Below are 20,934 nucleotides of genomic sequence, written 5' to 3'. Positions count from 1 at the left end.
AATTTCTGTACTGTAGTGTGCGATGTGAATGTACATTAACAAGGAGCAGAAATATTGTGCCTGTGAATGAACCAACATCATCAATAGGAACTCGCACCCATGGCTGGCCTGGCCCCTCCCAGGGGGTTAGTGAGATTACGGCAGACAACCTTTGCTCTAATTGTCACTTTTCTCTTGCTTGTCTAAGTTACCAATGTTGGCATCAATGCCAGGCCACCACATAACTCACTGAGCCAACCTATTGTATCCTGTGCCTCACTTTGGACAGCAGCAGATCCCTGCAGGTCCAATACTTGACCTACTGCGCCAAAACTGACAAGATCAAGAAATTCAACACTGTAACAGTTCCTGCGGTACTGGGAAAGGTGATACTCTCATTCTCATACTTCATACAATCTTCAATAACCAAGTTACTCAAGCCCAAATTCTAACAACACAATTAAGACAATTATAAATCGAGTCTTTGAGGGGTTTTGCTGTTTCTTGTCGAATGGTGGAATTCTGTAATCTGAGATCCTTCCTCAGGATCGACATTAACAGGAGCTGCAAAAATGCCTCCCTCTTCTGGCACAGCCATTTCATTACACCTTGCTTCCTCAGAGACATCAGTTGTCTCTCTCAGGTTAATCAGATGCTTAAGGTTCAAAAACATTTCTTGTTGGTAACATTGACTGCTGGAGTGTCTCTGTATACCTCCACAGGTTTATGAACGATCTGTGTCTCTATGTCTACTGGGTATGATGGAGTCTGGTCACAGAGACAATGGTTCCAGGGATCTAATTTAATCCACTATTGAAGTTTCATATTACGACATAACGCTGTATTATTACTTAATTTTGTTAATTGTTTCAGTGGTAATGGCTCATTGATGAGATCTTGAGACTTGTATGTCCAAACATAAATACCTTTATTGGTTCACTTTAACTCTGTACAGTTCCAAATAATAAGGTCTTGCACAGAGCCGTTCCATGCAGGCTAGCTGCTTACCAAGATCTGTCCTAGACTGTTCTCTGGCCACATACATCGCTCTCTAGGCAGTGCCACTTTCTGGTCCCACATTAACCCTTGCTCTGTCGAGCATCTTACATTAGAATGTACGCAGGTATGTATCATCACAATACAACACTGTTTTATGTTCTTTCACAATCTTCGTCTGTCACATATGAAGTAATGGCCATGGTTCTCACTTCCTGGTACTTGGGTCATATGATAAAGTTTCTTCCCTTTCCAGCATTTCAATACAGCATCATTTACACTGACAATTTTATCATATTGGTTTTTGTGCTTTTCCACTCAAGTGATCATTTGAGCAACCTTGTTCTGGAACATAATCTCTGTTTCTCTCCCTGTCTGATTTGCTGATTGTGCTGCCATTTTAAATGCTTTTTTTAACCTCTTCCGTGAATTTCTCATTGTAAAGCTCCTTCTTCAAGGCCGTATTCTGCTGATGCAATGCTTCCCTGGACTTGTTCTGATTTACGGTATTCAGCTTATTCTACACTGTCTCATTAACTTAATTATGTACATCTTTGCCAAATTATTTTTCAAGTTTGCCATCCATCATTTCACCTTGCTGTTTTAATGTCTTCTCTAGAGCTTTAATTCTTTTTTTTTGGTGATTCTTAGAAAAGGCTGCAGTGTTCTCTTTGCTTTCACTTTATGAAAAAAATTGCAGCAACTTTGCCCTTAAACACAAAATTACAGCTCTTGCTTCTGAGGGTTATTTTCTCTGTTGTTCTTCCTGTATCTTTCTAAATTTGACCGTACCGGCTAATTCTGCTTTGCTCGGTTTGTCCCTCAGGGCCTGGCAGTATTTCAACAGCTCACTACTCACATGTCTCTAGCCACATACTACATCCCATCCTCATTGTTATGGGGTCATCACCCATTCTCAGTGCCAATTGATCCCTCAAGCCAGATGACCCTCTTCTGCTATTGTCCTTAAAGGGACAATCACCAAAGGGTCAAAGTACACTAACGTACTCAATGAATGTCACAATTGCTTCACTCTTGGCAGCTGCTCCTGGAGGCGACTTCCAAAATCAGCACTGGTGCTTCTTTAGCAGTATATGCAAGGAGGCCAATAATGTCAATAAATTTGGTAGGAAATACCCATAGAAACTCACCATTCCTAAGAATGACTTGAGCTCAACTGTGTTACATGGGATTTAATGGGATTAGGGGTTATAGATAGGCCTGGTAGGTAGGGATATGATCGGCACAACTTGTGGGCCGAAGGGCCTGTTTGTGCTGTAGTGTTCTATGTTACTGGAAGCCAGTGCCTCCCTTATGGCTCTTATCTTGTCTTCCAAGGAATGCAATTCCTGTGCATCTACGTGATACCCCAGATAGGCTAACTCAATGGCTTGAAAAGCACATTTCTCCTTCTTGAGTCGAACTCCAGACTCTTGAAATCTCTTCTAAGTTAGCTAGGTGCTCAACTTCTATCAAACCAGTTATTAAAACATCATCGAGGTACACCAAAACTCATGGCAGTCCTTGCAATAGACTTTCAATGGATAACACTCCAAAGGGTAGGAGCACACACTGAAAGAAACCTTTGTAAGGTTTATAACATAACCTCGGGAAAGATTGTCTAACTCAAGTTGCTGATCTGTGAGACTTATATTCAACTTTATATAAGACTGACTACTGGCCAGTTTTGCATACAAGTCCTCAATCTTTGGGATTGGGTACTTATCTAACTTGGCAGTCTGAGTAACTGTTGATTTGTAATCTCTACAGATACAGACAGTCTTGTCAGGTTTCTTCGTAGGGACTATTGGTGTTGCCCACTCTTTGAATTGAACAGGCTGGATAATAACCAGTTCTTCCAATCTCTTCAATTCTGTGTGTCTAACTTTTCTTGCAGAGCATATAGTAATATAAGGAGCTGCCACTGGATCCACATAGATCTTCACCTGCAGGTCCTTTATTTTACCTAATTTGTTGCAAAAAAAACACTCTCATCCTTCTTTAACTCAGGCAACCCACCTTTTTACTTTAATTAATTCGAGGGACATAGGTGAAGCATTGGTGAGACATATGGACTTTGTCACAGGGTTAGTGAGGGTTGTGAAAAATGCCAGGGTTTTACTTTGAGACGAATACCGTGAGGGGGCACAGTGTATACAGCAAGGGGTGAGATATACTCTGATGGGTGTGATGTATACACTAAGCAGTGTTGGGTATACAGCAAAGGGTATGTATGATATGTACTCTAATGGGTTTGATGTATACAGCCAGCAGTATTGGTATAGTGAGGGGTAATGATGTACTCTGACAGATTTGATGTATACGGTGAGTGGCATTGGATATACAGTTGTGGTGTGATGTATACAGCCAGTGATATTGGATGTACAGTGAGGGGTGTGATGAATACTCTGAGGGGTATGATGCATACAGGGAGCAGTATTGGGTATACAGTGGAGGGTGTGATGTATACAGCAAGCAGTGTATCTCTGGTCCTCACTGCCATATTTCTCTTCCTCCCATAGTGTGCCACTTCCTTGTTGATGCTGATTATTGCAGATATTTACACATTGATTAATTATGTGGTGTTCATTAACTATTTGTGTTACGGAGTTACTGTAACTGCACTCCTCGTCCTCCGCTGGAAGAAGCCGAATATTTCTCGACCCATTAAGGTAGGCCAGAAGTCTTACCTCCTCCTCTTCCCCATCATCTTTCCCTTTTCACACTGATATAAAGTTTTGGTTTCTTCTAAAATTTTGTAATCATAGACACACTCTCTTTCCTCAATACATCAACTATGTTTAACATCAACAGTCCTCTCGCTCTGTTTTCCAAGGCCACAAATTACAAATTTACCCCCCCTCCCCAACCTCCCAGTTCTCCCTTCCTAGACACAGACATTCTTAGAACACAAGAGACCATCACTTGGTGGGGGTGGGGGGGGTGCATACTCTGGGGACATGTTCAATAAAAATCTGGAAGTGTTATAAAGCCCCACTGGGTTCAATAAGGTTGTTTAGGGAAGAAAATCTTCCCCACTCTTTCCCCATTGTCCTGCATCAATCTCAAATTAATCCAACTTCTCTTTCCTCTCCCCATGGTCCTGTATCAATCCCAAACTAATGGTTGTCCCATTCTCTCCATAGCTCTTTATTAATCCCATTTAATTCTATAAAGCTTGGCTTTGCCCAGTGTTTGAGCTGGCATGGGGTTTTGTTCCTCTCAATGATCTAACTTGGCTCCCAGTCCAGCCATACCTCTATTTTTAATTTCTCATCCTTGTTTTCAAATCCCTCCATGGCTTTGCCCCTCCATCCCTATTAATACTCTCAGATTCGTGCACATATACAGTTCCAGCCTCTTGAACATCCCAAGTTTTCTTCTCTACATAATTAACGGATGTGCCTTCAGCTCTCAAATTCACTCCCTGGGTTTCTCCACCTCTCTCATCCTTTAAACTGTTCCTTAAATCTAGCTCCTTGACCACATCCTGCCCTCTTATCACCTGCTATGGCTTGGCATCAAATGTACGCTGTTTGCGGACTGTTTTAATACTTATATAAACACAAGTTATTGATCAAATCTACAAATCTGAGTGTTGATCTGTAATGACCCTGATTTAATCTCAGCTCCTTTGCTTCCAGGTAAATCTCCTGTTCCCCATCCTTTACCTGCTATTCTGGGCTTTCCTGCTGGTATTCAGCTTCTTCTCGGAGCCAGTGGTATGTGGCACTGCCCTCGTCATTATACTGACTGGTGTTCCTGTCTATCTGCTGGGAATCCAATGGAGCAAGAAGCCAAAGTATTTCAATGATGCAATTGGTGAGACTGGAGCAAGAAACAGCACCAACCTTCCTAAATTTGCAGGTGGTAAAATTGGGTGGAGTGGGAGATACTGCAGCTCAAGTTCTCAGAAATAACTTAGAGAAATCCGGAAGTGACATTTATCACAGAAATGCTGAACAGATTAGAACAAAGCACCCACCATTAGCAGCCCATCAGTGAAACAACACTGAACAATATCCAAGCTGCAAAATGCAATGGGATGAATTCCAATTCTCAGATACCCTCACCCTCACCCTCTCCCATCTCCAAACCCTGAAATCCTCTCATTGGTTGAGGTGGATAGTGTAGATGGGTAAGACGAAGCTGGATAAACACATGGGAAAGAGGGAAATGTGGGAAAGAGGGAAATGTGGGAAAGAGGGAAATGTGGGAAAGAGGGAAATGTGGGAAAGAGGGAAATGTGGGAAAGAGGGAAAATGTGTATGCATGTAGGGTGAGATGGAGCCAATTGTTTCAAGACTGACATTGATAGGATTCTAGTTGGATCAGGGCATTCTGCAATATGATGCAAAGGCAAATTCAATGGATATAAGATGAAAATCAGCTCTGATAACTAAATGATACAGCAGGCTTGAAGGACTGATTGGCCTCCTCTTGTTCATTCTTCTCCTTTGTGTAAAGAAGTGCTTCCTGATTTCCTCCTGAATGACTGGCTCTAATTTTAAGATTCTATTCCTTTGTTCTAGACTTCCCTACCAGAGGAAATAGATTCTCTCAATCCATCCTACCCAATCGCTCAGTTATCTCAAGGCCGATCAAATCACCCCAAAGATGGGCAAGTAGGGAGATCTCTATAAAGACCATTGCCCAACTCAACTCAATGGAAGACAATGTTGTTGAGAACTTTCTGCCTTTCAATTCATCCAGGCTTCATCACTGACCCCAAATACTGCAAAGAGGGGGAGAGTAAATAAATCTTTTTATAATTACACAGGGATTTGGTCCCCACACCTAAGAAGGATAAACTTATCTTAGAGGGTATAACAGAGCTTCTGGTTCCTGGGGTGAAAGGGTTGTGCTATCAGGAGAGGTTGAGTTTTGAGGAGTGAGAGGTGATCTCACTGAAATGTGTAGAATTTTTAGAATTGACAGGGACTTTGAGAGGCTGTTTCTGCTATTTATTAAATTCTGAACCAGCTGGGTGTGTTCCCTTTTTCAGAATCAATGACATTTTCTGGACAGAAGTTCTGTTTCATCGTTTTCCCACAAGAGGAGATTCCAGAAGAGAATGGGCAACCTCTAACCATGAATCAAAATAGAAAGTACCGGGATGCATAGCTGCCCCTGAGCCTGGAGGCATCCCACAGCATTCCCATGCAGCTGTCACCAAACTGTGACCAAGGACAGAAGAAAATGTTTTGCCAAAAAACAAAAAAGAAAAAAAATGCTGGAAAAGGAGAAATTCTGATCTTTTCTGAGTTCAGTAGAGCTTATGGGAAAGTCCAATTAACAACCAGAAGGGAGCTGGAGCCTTCAAGCCTGAGGCAATCAGATCCAGTCTGCCCTGATTGGGATGGATATCAACTCTCCTCTGTTTAAGAGAGCTGACCTGATCCTAGCTGGATCTGTAGTTAAGCTAATGGACTAGCCAATTCTGATCAAGCATGGCCATTTCCCATGTTAATAACCAAGACAGCACAAACTTTACCAACCCCTAATTACATCCCATTTCCTTCAATCCTACACACCCACACCAATTTCCCTCAATCCCGCATACATACTCTTAACACATCAAGTCACCTTTCCCCATTATCTCTATCTTCTCAATTCCACAGATTTTTTCAGTAACTCCAAACCTTTCTCGCCCTCATTCCGCCCACGGGCCATCGCTGCTAATCCTGCACCATGTCTGCTCTGGTTCTACATACATTCCTCTCAATGTCTGGAGCTATTGCTGGCGCCAATCCCAAACACAGCACTGGTCCTGCTTGCAGTGCCAGTCCAGATTACAGCAACGATCCTGAATAGAACACAGAACACTACAGCACAAACAGGCCCTTCGGCCCACTAGTTGCACCGATCACTTGTATACCTACTAAGCCATAGACCTATCTATAACCCCCAATCCCATTAAATCCCATGTACTCATCCAGAAGTCTTTTAAAAGACCCCAGCGAGTTTGCCTCCACCACCACCGACGGCAGCCGATTCCGTTCATTCACCACCCTCCGAGTGAAAAACTTACCCCAACATCTCCTCTGTACTTGCTTCCCTGCACCTTAAATCTGTGTCCTCTCGTAGTGACCATTTCAGCCCTGGGAAATAGCCTCAGAGAATCCACCCTATCTATTCCTCTCAACATTTTATAAACCTCTATCAGGTCGCCTCTCAACCTTCGTCTCTCCAGGGAGAAGAGTCCCAGCTCCCTCAACCTATCTTCATAAGGCATGCCTCCCAATCCAGGCAACATCCTTGTAAATCTCCTCTACACCCTTTCAATAGCTTCCACGTCCTTCCTATAGTGAGGCAACCAGAACTGCACACAGTTCTGATCACGGCATGCTGTTCTTAGTGTCATAGAGGTCTTCAGCATGAAAACAGGCTCTTTGGCCCAGCTTGTCCGTGCAGCCCTTTTTTTGTTAAACCTCTAAACTAATCCCAATTGCCTACATTTGGCCCATATCCCTCTATACCCATCGTACCCATTATCTAAATGCTTTTTTAGAGACAAAATTGTTCCCTCCTCTACTGCTACCTCTGGCAGCTTGTTCCAGACACTCACCACCCTCTGTGTGAAAAAATTGCCCCTCTGGACACTTTTGAATTTCTCCCCTCTCACCTTAAACCTATGCCCTCTAGTTTTAGACACCCCTACCTTTGGGATCCTGCTCGCGGTGCTGGCCCTGTTAATAGCACGCACTGATTCTAATTCATGTTGATCCTGTTCACAGAGCTCGCTGATCCTGGTTACAGTGTCGATCCCGCTCGCAGTGCCAGTTCCACTCAGTGCGTGCTGATCCTGATTCCTGTTGATCCCGCTCACAGCGCTCGCTGATCCCGCTCGCAACGCTCGCTGATCCTGATTACAGTGCTGATCCCGCTCGCAACGCTCGCTGATCCTGATTACAGTGCTGATCCCGCTCGCAACGCTCACTGATCCTGATTACAGTGCTGATCCTGCTCACAGAGCTCGCTGATCCTCATTAGTGCTGATCCCGCTCACAGAGCTCGCTGATCCTCAGTACAGTACTGATCCCGCTCACAGAGCTCGCTGATCCTGATTACAGTACTGATCCCGCTCGCAGAGCTCGCTGATCCTGATTACAGTACTGATCCCGCTCGCAGAGCTCGCTGATCCTGATTACAGTGCTGATCCCGCTCACGGAGCTCGCTGATCCTGATTACAGTGCTGATCCCGCTCGAAGCGCTCGCTGATCCTGATTACAGTGCTGATCCTCCTCGCAGTGCCAGTTCCACTCAATGCGCGCTGATCCTGATTACTGTCGATCCCGCTTGCAGCACACGCTGTTCCCGATTACAGTGTTGATCCTGATCACTGTGGCGATCTCGCTCTGCACAGCTTGTGCTGCTTTGCTACAAGTTGTATTTCTAAATTTAGTCTTTCCTAACATTCTGCACGCTGACAATTTCTGCTCAAATGAAGAACTATCAGACAAGTACTGGGAGCACATCAAGGCCATGTTAGCACAGTACTGCCTCATCCGAGAAGCCCATCCTTACCCCAGGAGCCCATCCTCATCCTGTGCTCCACTCTGCCAGATTCCCCAATCAGAACAGGTTGTCTGTTTTGTTTGACAGGTGGTGAAGTAGTGACACTAATTGTGAAACAGGAAGAGCTTGAGGAAAAGCTCGATTAGACTCATTAAAGTTCTTCCAATCGCATTACTGAAGTTTATTCCTTTCCTAATTATTAAATCAATCAAATTCCAGCTGTTGCAGTAAAAATTTAACATTAATTTTTAATCATTTTTAAAGGACCTACACCAAATACTCACTGTGCACAATATCTGTTCCTATAAAATACACCAGGATTTAAAAATCTATCATTTATTACATAAACCATGAAATCTCATTATGTCCTTCATCATAATCTCGGTAGAAAAAGATACCTCAATGCTCCACCAGCAAACTTCTTCCCAGCCACATTTCCAAATCCTCCTCCCAGCCTCACCTGGCTCCCTTACCACTGAATCAGGGTTCAAGTCTCACTTCAGAGACTTCACAGAACCACAGAATACTACAGTGCAGAAAAGGCCCTTTGGCCCATCGAGTCTGCACCAAAGCATGAAAGGTGCTGACCTGCTCACCCAATCTTACTTGCTAGCACTTGGCCCATAGCCTTTAATGTTCTGGCCAAGTGCTCATCCAGGTACTTTTTAAAGGATGTGAGGCATCCCATCTCCAACACCTCCTAGGCAGTGCATTCCACACCATCACCACTCTCTGGGTAAAAAAACTATTTCCTCAAATTCCCCCTAAACCTCCCACCCCTCACTTTCAACTTGTGTCCCTTGTAACTGACCCTTCAGCTAAGGGGAACAGCTGCTCCCACTCTATTCTGTCCATGCCCCTCAATCAGGTCGCCCCTCAGTCTTCTCTGCTCCAGAGAAAACAACCCAAGCCTATCCAACCTCTCCTTATAACTTGAGCATTTAATCTAGATTCACACTCCAACGTGGTACTAAGGTAATGGTACACCAACAAAGGGTCAGTACTGAGGGAGTGCCGCACTGTCAGAAGGTTAGTACTGAGGGAGTGTCACACTGTTGGAGGGTCAGTACTGAGGGAGCATCATGCTGTCAATGGGTGCAGTGCAGGCCCGGGAACGTGGTGGTGAGCTGCTTTCTTGAACCCACTGCATTCCTTGTGCTGTAGGTACACCCACAGTGCTGTTAGGGGGGGACTTTGACTCAACGACAATACAGGAACAGTGATACATTTCCAAGTCAGGATGGTGAGTGGATTGGGTGTGACAGTGTTCCCCTCCAAATAATAAGTACATCCTTTGACATACCATCCTTCATTTTTGTCATTGAGGTACAGGGCACAAGTGACTTTGGTTAATCCCAGGTTCCAGCGGCCAGAGGAAAGTCTGTCAGCTTTGTAGTTTTACACTGAAAAAGAGGCAGAAAGAGATCCCAAAAGGTGCGTCACATTCCTACCTGTTTCAACTGCTGCATTTCCTCTGCAGCTAAACTCATCCCTGTTTAAATCAGGCTATGCTAACATCATTTGGGCACAGAAAAGCTCCTCTAAAGAGAATATCTTGGTATTATCCTAGGAAGGAATGGAAAAAAGTATGCTGGGTTAGACATATATTTTCCAGAAGGTGGAGATGGAACGTGTATGGAAAGTGAAGCAGCAACATCAGTCTAAGAGTGAACACACTGGGGAGACTGACATACATACCAGATTCAGACAGTCAATGTCATAAAATAATGCAATATTGAAGGAGGCCATTGTGCTGATGCTGACACTTTGAAAGAACTATCCAATTTATTCCTTTGCCCTTTAGACCAGAACCGTATAAATCTTTCAAGAACAAAATAGGACAAAGAACAGAACAGCACAGGAACAGGCCCCTTGGCCCACCAAGTCTGTGCCAACATAGATGTCTCTCTAACCTAATATTTTCTTGCCTCTACATGGTCCATAATTCCTCCATTCCCTGTCTGTCCATGTATTGATCCTGATGCCTCTTGAATGTTGTTATCAAATCTGCTTCCACCACCTCCTCCGGAAGCACATTCTAGGCATTCAACACCCTCTTCTATCTTAAACTTGCCCCATCTCACTTTCAACCTATGCCAAGTAATTGACCCTTCGACCCCAGGAAAAAGACACAGATGATCCACTCTATCCAAGCCTGTCATAATCTTGTAAACCACTATCCCCCGACACTCCAGTGAAAACAATCCAAGTTTGTTCAACTTTTCTTCATAGTCCATATCCTCTAAACCAGGCAACATCCTGGTAAATCCCTTCTGTCCCTTCTTCAATGTATCACCATCCTTTCAGTAGTGTGGTGACCAGAATTGTACACACTAGTCCAAATACAGTCTAACCAGTCTTTTATAATTACAACATGATTTTCCAATTCCTATATTCAACATCCCTATCAATTATCTATCCAATTCGCTTTTGAAATTTACTATCGAATTTGCTTCTACCATCATTTCCATCTCCATGTCTAGATCAGAGCAGCTTGCTATTAAAAAGATCGGAACATCAGAATTATGAGCGAGAGTCAGCAATTCACCCTTCCAGCCTGCTCCACCATTCTACATGATCATGGCTGATCGCCATCTCATCCAAACTCCACTTCCCTACCTTTTGACCAAATATTGATCTCTCTCTTTTTTGAATCCATTGATTGATTCTGCATCCACTGCACTCTGGGGCAGTGAGTTCCATAGATTCACAACCCTCTATTTTGAACAGATCTCTATTTTGAACACCACTCCCCCCTTACTCTACAACTATGACCTCTTGCCCTAGACTGTTCTAGGAGGAGGAACATTGGGTTAACATTTACTTTGTCAACCCCACTGAATATTTTATATACCACCATCAAACCACACCCCCCCATTCTTCTGTATTCCAGCGAGTACAAGCCCAAGCTACTCAACCGCTCGTCATATGATAAAACCTGGAATCAATCTAGTGAACCTCTTCTGAACCACCTCCAGTGCCACCACATCCTTCCTCAAAGGAGGTGATCAAAACTGAACACAACGCTCCAAATGTGGTCTCACCAACGCCTTATACAATTGTAACAACACTTCTCTACTTTTGTATTCTAGACACTTTGCAATAAATGCCAAGATTCCATGTGCCTTCTTTATAACATTCGGCATATTCTCATATCTTCATCTTCCCCTCAGTTGTTTTTCCAATTATCAGGTCAACACTGGTTTTGATTCAGTGGGTCAGTAAATTCTTCTCAAAGCCTATCCACCATCTACAAGTCAGGAGTTTGATGGAATACCCTCCACTTGCCTGCATGAGTGCAGCTGCAACACTCAAGAAGCTCAGCACCATTCAGGATAAAACAGCCCGCTTGACTGCAACCTATCCACCACCTTAAACATTCACACCCTCCATCACTGATTCAGAGTCACAACAGTGCATACCATAGACAGAGATGCACTGTAGAAATTCACTAAGGTTCCTTCAACAACACTTGTAAACTCGCAGTCTATATGTCCTAGTAGGGCTAAGGCAGCAGGGCATGAGAATGCCACAACTTCTAATTCCTTCTAGAACATTCCAAGCTCCATCACGGTTGAAGATTGAAGTGGTTTTGGCGCCTCCTCCTCCTCCAGTTGCTTAATTGTCCACCACCATTCTAATTGTACGTAACTATCCAATTTGGAAATATATTGCCATTCCTTCACCGTCACTGGGTCAAAACCCTGGAACTGCACCACACCATTCACAACCAGCTGACAACCAAGCTCTCAAGGCTAGTTTGGGGTGGATAGTAAATGCTGGCATTGCCAATGATGCCAATGTCCGTGAATGAATAAATTAACCAGAATTTTACTGCTTGCATTTGTTAATTTTTGGAAATGCCCAATTTAATTCTTTGAAGTGGAATTCCTATTAGTACACAAGGGAATTTACAAGACTAGGAATGTTACCTGGATTCTTGTACCAGGAGGCAGTCACACCTCTTAAGATAGAGTCTTCTGATTTTGAAAATCCCTCACAAAACCCAGCCTACCTCACCCACTTTTAAAACTCTCCTTAAAACTAACTTCTTTGTTCAGTTTATAGAACTCCACCCTCACAACGTATTAATTTTTATATTGCCTGTGAAGCACCTGGGGAAATTCTCCATTGTAAGGAGTATCTATGAAAGCCATCATTCTACTAGTAAGTAAGACACCCATTCTCCACCTAATATTGGGAGGTGATTAAATATCCACATGAGAATTTGGGAAGTTTAAATACTAAGCGTTTATCAAAGCAGGCCATTAGAAACATGATTTCAGGATACAATCACCTTTTAGTATCTTCTGATTTCATAAATTCCACAGTAGTCACTAGGTAGGTGGCAATAGATGACGGGGAGAAATACGCTGAAACCAATTAAATACACTCTTCTGAGAGATTTTATTTTACTCCCTCGTATTGGTTCCACACCACAGAGACAGATCTGTCCCCACAAGGTCTCTACCTCAGTGTGATAATAACATATCTATTCTCACCAGTACTGTACCCGTGTTATACATGGAAAAACCCGTCCCCACCAGTAATGTACCCCAGTGTTATAGCAATAGACCTGTACCCACCAGTACTGTACCCGTGTTATACATGGAACGACCCATCCCCACCAGTACTGTATCCCAGTGTTATAGCAATAGACCTGTACCTATCAGTACTGTGCCCCAATGTTATACATTGACAGACCAGTCTCACCAGTACTGTATCTGTGTTAAAGCAACAGGCCTGTCCCCACCAGTACTACCCCACTGTTATACAGTGACAAACCCATCCCCAATAGTACTGTACCCCAGTGTTACACAGCGAGACACGTCCCCGCCAGTACTGCACCCCAGTGCTATACAGTGACAGACCCATCCCCACCAGTACTGTACCTCAGTGTTATGTAGTGACAGACCTGTCCCCACCAGTATCGTACCCCAGTGTTATACAGTGACAGACCTGTCCCTACCAGTACTGTACCCCAGTGTTATAGCAATAGACCTGTACTCACCAGTACCATACCCGTATTATACATGGAAAGTCCCATCTCCATCAGTACTGTAACCCAGTATTAAGCTCAGAATTCTCCCTACTTCCACTCCCTGACTTTGCATAGAGTGAATCCAGACAGAAAAATGGGTGTTTTTCACAATTCACATCGATACGTTGGAACTTTGACTTTCCTCATAGCACGCAACTGAAATCGCAATGATATTACAGGAATTACCACAGGGTACACTTCTCATGGGAACTCTGATGCAGCTTTGAGTGACTAGAGAATATTTAATGTGAAGTTAAGTGCCTGCACAGTTCTGTGTATTCTTGGTAGAAATGTACATTGGATAATTATGTAAATTTTAGCATTAAAAAGGGGAATGACTGGAATCACAGCACAACATGATGGGACCCAATGATAGGACATAGTTTCAGAACGCCCACCCACCCACTCCTCCCATTTCACAAACAACACATTACTGAACTCAAATCAGCAACATTGTTAGGGAGAAGGGTTCCCTGAAAGAAATGTTTTGGTTCTTGGTATCAGAATAACACATTTCAAGCTGCATACCATTCTGACACAATCCTCCACAAATCGGCATTTCAATTTTGATAGGCTGCTTGAGATATAGAGTTAGCAGCTGTATCCCAAAGATTCATTCCAGGCAGAGGACAAATAGAGGGGAAAGGGACAGTGAATAGAGTCCAAATAATGAAAGCAAAAGAGGGAGTTGTGCAAAGAGAGAGGGGGGTGGGGTGGCTGAACAAGACAGAGAGAGAGAACCAGAAAGGGGGGGGTGCGGCAAGGGAAGGATTGACCAATACAAGAGAGAGAGAGAGAGAGAGGGAAGGGGCGCCAGACAGACAGATCGCAAAAATGGGGCAGACACACCAGGCAGAGAGAAAGGACAGGAGAAAGAGATAAATAAATAAACAAGGTGAGACATACTGCAGAGTGGCACATGTGAATACATACGGAGCAGAGGAAGAGAGCGAGACAAAGCAACAGGTTGATGGACTGAACGTAAAAAGATATACCAAAGATAGAAGACAGAAAGTGAAGAACAAATAGAATAATCTGCCCCACTGCAGACAGAATCTGGCTCCAAATTTCCCTTTTAAGAGAGACTAAAATATCTTGTTTCAATGGAAAGTTAACTGGAAATTGGCAATCCTAGCATTATGATCAAGACTTTTTTTTAAAATACTCTGAATATTTTTGAGGGGGCTAGGAATAATGCAGCGGAGAGAGCAAGTTAAGAATCATACAGCTGTGTGTCCACAGCAGCGTGTCCCGGGGTTCAGTCAGACTCTCAGGAATAGCATGTTAGGCCATATAAATAGGACATCTTCAAGTCTACATCTGGTGCCATGTATTAAGCCATACAATGGCGAGATGTTTTAAATAACAGTGTGGACACAACAAATGCCAGGTGATTGTAAATGCAACTGGTCTTCTGATTGGGACCTTGCTGAATCCAGCACACAGATTATATAATGCATTACATTCAAAAGCAGCTTCACCGATATGTGGTTTCCGTTGTTTTTGGTTGTTTGGCAATGGAAACAACCGTTTTAAAAAAATACTGCAGCAATAAAAATAGAATTATAGAATTCTACAGTGCAGAAGGAGGCCACTTGGCCCATCGAGTCTGCACTAACCTCAATCCCACCTAGGCCCTATTCCCACAACCCCATGCATTTATCCTGCTAATCCCCCTGACACTAAGGGGCAATTTAGCACGGCCAATCCACCTAACCTGCACATCTTTGGAATATGGGAGGAAACTGGAGCACCCAGAGGAAACCCACGCAGTCACAGGGAGAACGTACAAACTCCACACAGTTGGTCATCCAAGGCTGAAATCGAACCCAGGTCCCTGGCACTGCGAGGCACCATGCCACCCCGATAGAGTAAATAAAGTTAAACTATTTCCAATGGCAGAAGTCTTGGCAATAGGATGATAAAGATTTAAGGTAATTGGCAAAAGAATCAGAGGGTGGATGAGGGGAATTTTTTTTAATACAATGGACCGGAGTGTGTTGGCCATTTAAAATGCCTGTGCGGCGATGAAGGTACTTCTCAGTAGCTGAGCACAGCCTGGTCATTACTCCTGCCGTCTGACTGTCAGAAAGGTGTCTGGAAGGAAGGGTCTGGCGATGGGGTCTCTGGACAGAAGTGTTTGTGACGAGGCACTGGCAAGGAGCATGGTCTTTCAGTCATAGATTCTGGGCAATTGGAGCATTGACCCCTGCACGCAGCGGATGCTGAGGTGAAATTCTGTTGTCTTGGACGTCGGTGATGATCGGGCTCTGCTGGACAGTAACCCAGATTTCGCTCAATCACTGTTATATTCACTGTCACTGAGCTCTGGCCCCTGGTGCCACTAGGCCTCATTGGAAGTAAGCGAGAGCCTGGGCGAAAACGCTGTCGACGGCTTCTGAAGCTCCAATCTGGGCTGCCAGACAGTGGGTCACGGTTACAGACGTCTCTGGTACAGCTGTCTCCTGATGGCTGTCTGAGAGGGACGTCAAAGTCAGTGATGCAGGTATCCTCAGAACTTGAAGAGCGCAGTAAGCAAGGTGTCTGCAGCTCCATCTGACCATCCATGCTGGGGGGTGAAGATGCTTTTGGCACTGAGTTTTCCAAGGCCACCATTGACAAGCCATCTGTTGTTGCCCCCGGAGTCTCACCAACCTGCCGATCAGTCTCTGTGTCAGTGTCAGAGTCAGGTTCCTCTTGAGGCTGCACATAATTCCGACTGCTCTCTTCCTGTTCGCAATTCCGCACAACCTCATTCCGGCCTAGATGGGAGGCTGAAGCAGTCGAGGCAGAGGTTGGGGTGAGCAAGGGGATAAGCCCCCATCCCCTGGGTCTCTGGAAGAACCTGCTCCAAATCCTGCTGAGGCGTCCACGGGAAGAAATTCTGCGTGTGGCATGGCGACGAATTTGGCGTCTCATAGCTGTGCGAATGTTCTGCAGGACAGAGGCCTGAAAACAGAGAAAAATCTTTACAAGAACTGGCTTGGCAACATCAACAGACACTGAAACCTGCAGATTCCAGAATGCTCACTTCCTACCCTCAAAGCAATGAGTCGCAGAGGGGGCAATTACAAAGGCCACAGACTAACATCCCCATCTCACCTGAACAGCCAGGCTCCAGGCTGAAACCCCACCTTCCAGTTCAGATGTTAAACCTCTCGGCTCTCATGGTGGAGGAGTGGGTGAGATTCTCCCTGGCACCTTTGCCAATATTTGCCCCTCAATTAACTTCACTAAAATAGATGAGTTGGTCACTATGACAATGATGTGCGTGACTTGAAAGGATATGGCGAGCAACTGTTTTATCCACCTATCGACAGGTCTGGCTGGACCACCTCTAATACTCTCATCTGCTAAAAATTGCTGACTATTCCAGGATCTTCCTGGAACACAAAGATACCAGCAGCTTCCTTACTTGAGTTGGACCAACTTCTTAAACCTCTCTCCCCTCACCAATTGCAAGGAGCTCTGCCATGCCCTTCCCACAGGACCAAACTTCCTGTAGCACTTCCCTGCCCAGTCTGAACTCTACTCTCTTTAGTTCCTATCCTATAGGCCGTCATGCCTTCTCCAAGCTCATCTTGTCCATGAAACCCACTTTGTTCCCTTGAGTCTTTTCCGCCCCAAGGGATCACTGCACTGGCAGAGGTGCAGTCGCATGGGTTAATAGAACTTTATGATTCCAACACTACTTTAGAAATCAAGAATTTTAAATCTCGCCAAGATCAAGATTGAAAAGGATTTTGACAGTCCCTGAAGAATCATACAACACCGAAGGCAGCTATTTGGTCCATTAGCCTGCCAACACCAGCCTTTCGAAAGAGCTATCAAACAAATGCCACTGGCCTGAACTTTCTGCATCGCCCTGTCCAATTTTCACTTTCACTTATTTCACTAACTTCCTCCCAAATTTTCTTGTTGAATTTCCTTCTGCCACCTTCCACCAGTGCATTCCAGATTATAAACACTCGCTGTGTAAAGGTATTGCTTCTCAGCTGCCAATGAGTAAAATACACAATAGAGGGAAGGCTTCACAACAGTTCAGTGGGACTACCTGAGCTGGGTTGTAAACGGGAAAGTCATCGACAGGTGGGATAAGACCCTGAGCAATCAGCTGACCATAAGACGGGGGAGCCTCACGTTGCACAAAGTCCGCCTCCAGCCGTGTCATAGGGGTGTCAAAAGCTCTGAAAAGAAACAAAAGTTGGTAATGCAAAAGGAGAAGCCGTGGTCAGAACATGATTTTTAAAAAATCTACCTCAGATCCAGAATCACATCCAGCATAGCGCTGAGGGGGCGCCGCGCTGCCAGAGGGTCAGTGCTGAGGGGGCGCCGCGCTGCCAGAGGGTCAGTGCTGAGGGGGCGCCGCGCTGCCAGAGGGTCAGTGCTGAGGGGGCGCCGCGCTGCCAGAGGGTCAGTGCTGAGGGGGCGCCGCGCTGCCAGAGGGTCAGTGCTGAGGGGGCGCCGCGCTGCCAGAGGGTCAGTGCTGAGGGGGCGCCGCGCTGCCAGAGGGTCAGTGCTGAGGGGGCGCCGCGCTGCCAGAGGGTCAGTGCTGAGGGGGCGCCGCGCTGCCAGAGGGTCAGTGCTGAGGGGGCGCCGCGCTGCCAGAGGGTCAGTGCTGAGGGGGCGCCGCGCTGCCAGAGGGTCAGTGCTGAGGGGGCGCCGCGCTGCCAGAGGGTCAGTGCTGAGGGGGCGCCGCGCTGCCAGAGGGTCAGTGCTGAGGGGGCGCCGCGCTGCCAGAGGGTCAGTGCTGAGGGGGCGCCGCGCTGCCAGAGGGTCAGTGCTGAGGGGGCGCCGCGCTGCCAGAGGGTCAGTGCTGAGGGGGCGCCGCGCTGCCAGAGGGTCAGTGCTGAGGGGGCAGCACACTGGCAAAGGGACAGAGCCAAGGAAGTGCCATACTGGCCAAGCACAGAGGGAGTGCTGCACTGTCAGAGAGCCAGTGCACAGGGAGATTCTCATTGGCTGAAGGTCAGTACATTGCAGTCATCCCAGTAAAATCTTCCTTGCTCTGGTCTCCTGCAGGTTAATATTTTTGAGTATTTTTCTTACAAAACCGTATAATTTTGATATTTAATTAAACACAACTCTGAGTGAGATGGAGATGAACAGATTCCGAGAAGCTGCTTTTAGGGTACCTGTATTCACGAGTTCGGAGGGAGTACAGTTTGAACGCACACCCCAAGGCAATGACAAGCAGGAGGCCACATATCAGGCTGCCAATGAGAGCGGCTGTGATCACCTTTCTTGGCACCACCACCAAACAGTTCTGTTCATCGCTGCCATCCTGGCAATCCTCCTGGCCATCACAACGCCATTGCTCAAAGATGCAGATCTTGGTGCCACAGTGGAAGTTCCCTGGCTGGCAAGAGAAGCAGTTTTTCTCATCAGAGCCATCAGGACAGTTCTTCTGGTTGTTGCAGCGATCCGCCAATGAGTAGCACATGCCACTTGTGTCCCCACACGTGTACTCATCCTTTTGGCAGGCATCGCAGTTCTCCTCATCCTTGCCACTCGGACAGTGCCACCAACCATCACAGCGCTCAGTGTCAGCAAAGCAACCGCCATCATTCCCACATGGGTGCTCCTGTGGAAGGCAGTAACCTTTCACCTGGTAAGTGGCGTTGAACCCATGGCCCATGCTGCCAAGTTCGGTGTGGTAAGAGACAGTAATCTGACCTCGCGAGGATTCAATGGTGACGGTGTGCCGGTTGTTGCGGAAGGAGAGTGTCTGCAGAAGCTTTCCCCGCTCCTTGCTCACCCCATCATACACAAGCACCTCATCATTGTAAGCCAGCTGTAGATTCAGTTGCAGTACAATGTGCCTGCTGTCCTCGGTGTCCACCACCCACGTACAGTCCAGCTCTGCCCTGTCACGCTCGGACCGAAAGTAGTCAGGTGAAGCAAAGGAACCATAGAAGTTGTCCAGTCTCTTGCCGCAGCTCGTATCAGGGCAGTTTTCCTCATCAGTCCCCTTGTCACACTCCATGCTGCCATCACACTGAACTTTCATCGGGAGGCACTGGGGAACATCATCAACGAGGCAAAGGAATGTTCGAGCTGGACAGAGGCTGGTAGGGGGCATGGTGGGAGGGTACTGGCAATCCTGTTCATCAGAGTTATCACCGCATTCATCCATCTTGTTACATTTCCAGACACTCAGGATGCATTTCCCATTGTTACACAGGAACTCATCCGACTTGCAGCTGCTCTGAGCCAATTTCCCTGTGTGAACAGGAACAGAATCACAACTTCAGGCTCTGTGGGCACACTGTGTCCTCAACAAAGGTTCAGGGCATTCGCTCTTGTCTGTTGCCCCTGTGTATTTATCTAGCTTCCCTAAGCCACAGCAACGTTATTCACCGCACCCTCCCCTTCCACATTCTAACCATTCTCTGTGGATCAAGAAGTTTCTGCTAAATGACTATTCATTATTAATGAACAACATGGCAGGTGGTTCTGGCCTTGCCCACAAGCGAAAATGTCTTCTCTACATTTGAATTATTTGAAACCTTCTCTATTCCAATGGAACCCTTTGATCTCTAACAAATCCAAAATGCAGTGTTTTGAGAAAGATTCCATTGACAGCTCAATGGATTTATATCAGCCTCTGGCCACCTGTGATTATGTTCATTTCCCTTCACATTTGAATGGATCTCAGTATCCTGTTGATTCTGACCACAATGTTGACAGAGTAAAACCTGACTGACAGCATATGGTTTCTTCAAAACCATGGTGGTTTGCAAAACAAAAAAATTAAACCACAGGCTGTCAATCAGGCTCAGAGGAAGCGGGGGGGCTGAGTGGATGGTCAGAAGGGGAAAGGAGGATAAGGGGGCAAGGGATGTCAGGTCGGGTCACCCTCATAGTGAAAGGATATGAATATAGGAATAGGGATGTTTTACTGCAACTGTATCAGCCACACTAGAATAGTGTATACAGTTCTGGTGCCCTTATTGGAGGAGGGATGTCCTTGCTCTAGAGGGAGTACAGCAAAGGTTTACCAGGCTGATTCCTAGGATGGCAGGTCTGCCATATGAAGAGAGACTAAGTCAGTTAGAACATAAAACACTACAGCACAAACAGGCCCTTCGGCCCACGAGTTGCGCCGATCACATCAACACCTACCAATCTATAGACCTATCTATAACCCCCAATCCCATTAAATTCCATATACTCATCCAGAAGTCTTTTAAAAGACCCCAGCGAGTTCGCCTCCACCACCACTGACGGCAGCTGATTCCATTCACTCACCACCCTCTGAGTGAAAAACTTACCCCTAACATCACTTCTGTACTTGCCTCCCCGCACCTTAAATCTGTGTCCTCTCGTAGCGACCATTTCAACCCGGGGAAATAGCCTCTGAGAATCCACCCTATCTATTCCACTCAACATTTTATAAA

General features: G+C 45.7%; 2 protein-coding genes across 2 annotated transcripts in view; one reads left to right on the top strand and one right to left on the bottom strand.

Moving 5' to 3' along the window:
• The window catches only part of LOC145341754 (large neutral amino acids transporter small subunit 2-like), a 73,396-nt gene extending 58,308 nt beyond the window's left edge, over positions 1-15,088 (top strand). The window contains exons 9-11 of the mRNA XM_080186662.1: positions 3,498-3,647; positions 4,620-4,797; positions 5,981-15,088. Coding sequence (XP_080042788.1) covers positions 3,498-3,647; positions 4,620-4,797; positions 5,981-6,099 — 447 coding nt within the window. The 3' untranslated portion in view covers positions 6,100-15,088. The remainder of the gene's footprint in view (positions 1-3,497; positions 3,648-4,619; positions 4,798-5,980) is intronic.
• lrp3 (low density lipoprotein receptor-related protein 3) overlaps positions 1-20,934 on the bottom strand; it is a 72,816-nt gene that overhangs the window by 22,432 nt on the left and 29,450 nt on the right. Inside the window, exons 5-7 of the mRNA XM_080186661.1 lie at positions 18,670-19,756; positions 17,589-17,721; positions 15,526-16,483 (exon numbers count right to left, since the gene is read on the bottom strand). Coding sequence (XP_080042787.1) covers positions 15,620-16,483; positions 17,589-17,721; positions 18,670-19,756 — 2,084 coding nt within the window. The 3' untranslated portion in view covers positions 15,526-15,619. The remainder of the gene's footprint in view (positions 1-15,525; positions 16,484-17,588; positions 17,722-18,669; positions 19,757-20,934) is intronic.

The sequence above is a fragment of the Carcharhinus amblyrhynchos genome, chromosome 4 (genome assembly GCF_965287045.1).
Source record: "Carcharhinus amblyrhynchos chromosome 4, sCarAmb.v2.hapA, whole genome shotgun sequence".
In the NCBI taxonomy this organism is placed as follows: Eukaryota; Metazoa; Chordata; class Chondrichthyes; order Carcharhiniformes; family Carcharhinidae; genus Carcharhinus; species Carcharhinus amblyrhynchos.
Note: the sequence above shows the minus strand (reverse complement) of the source record. Positions and strands in the feature narration are given on the sequence as shown.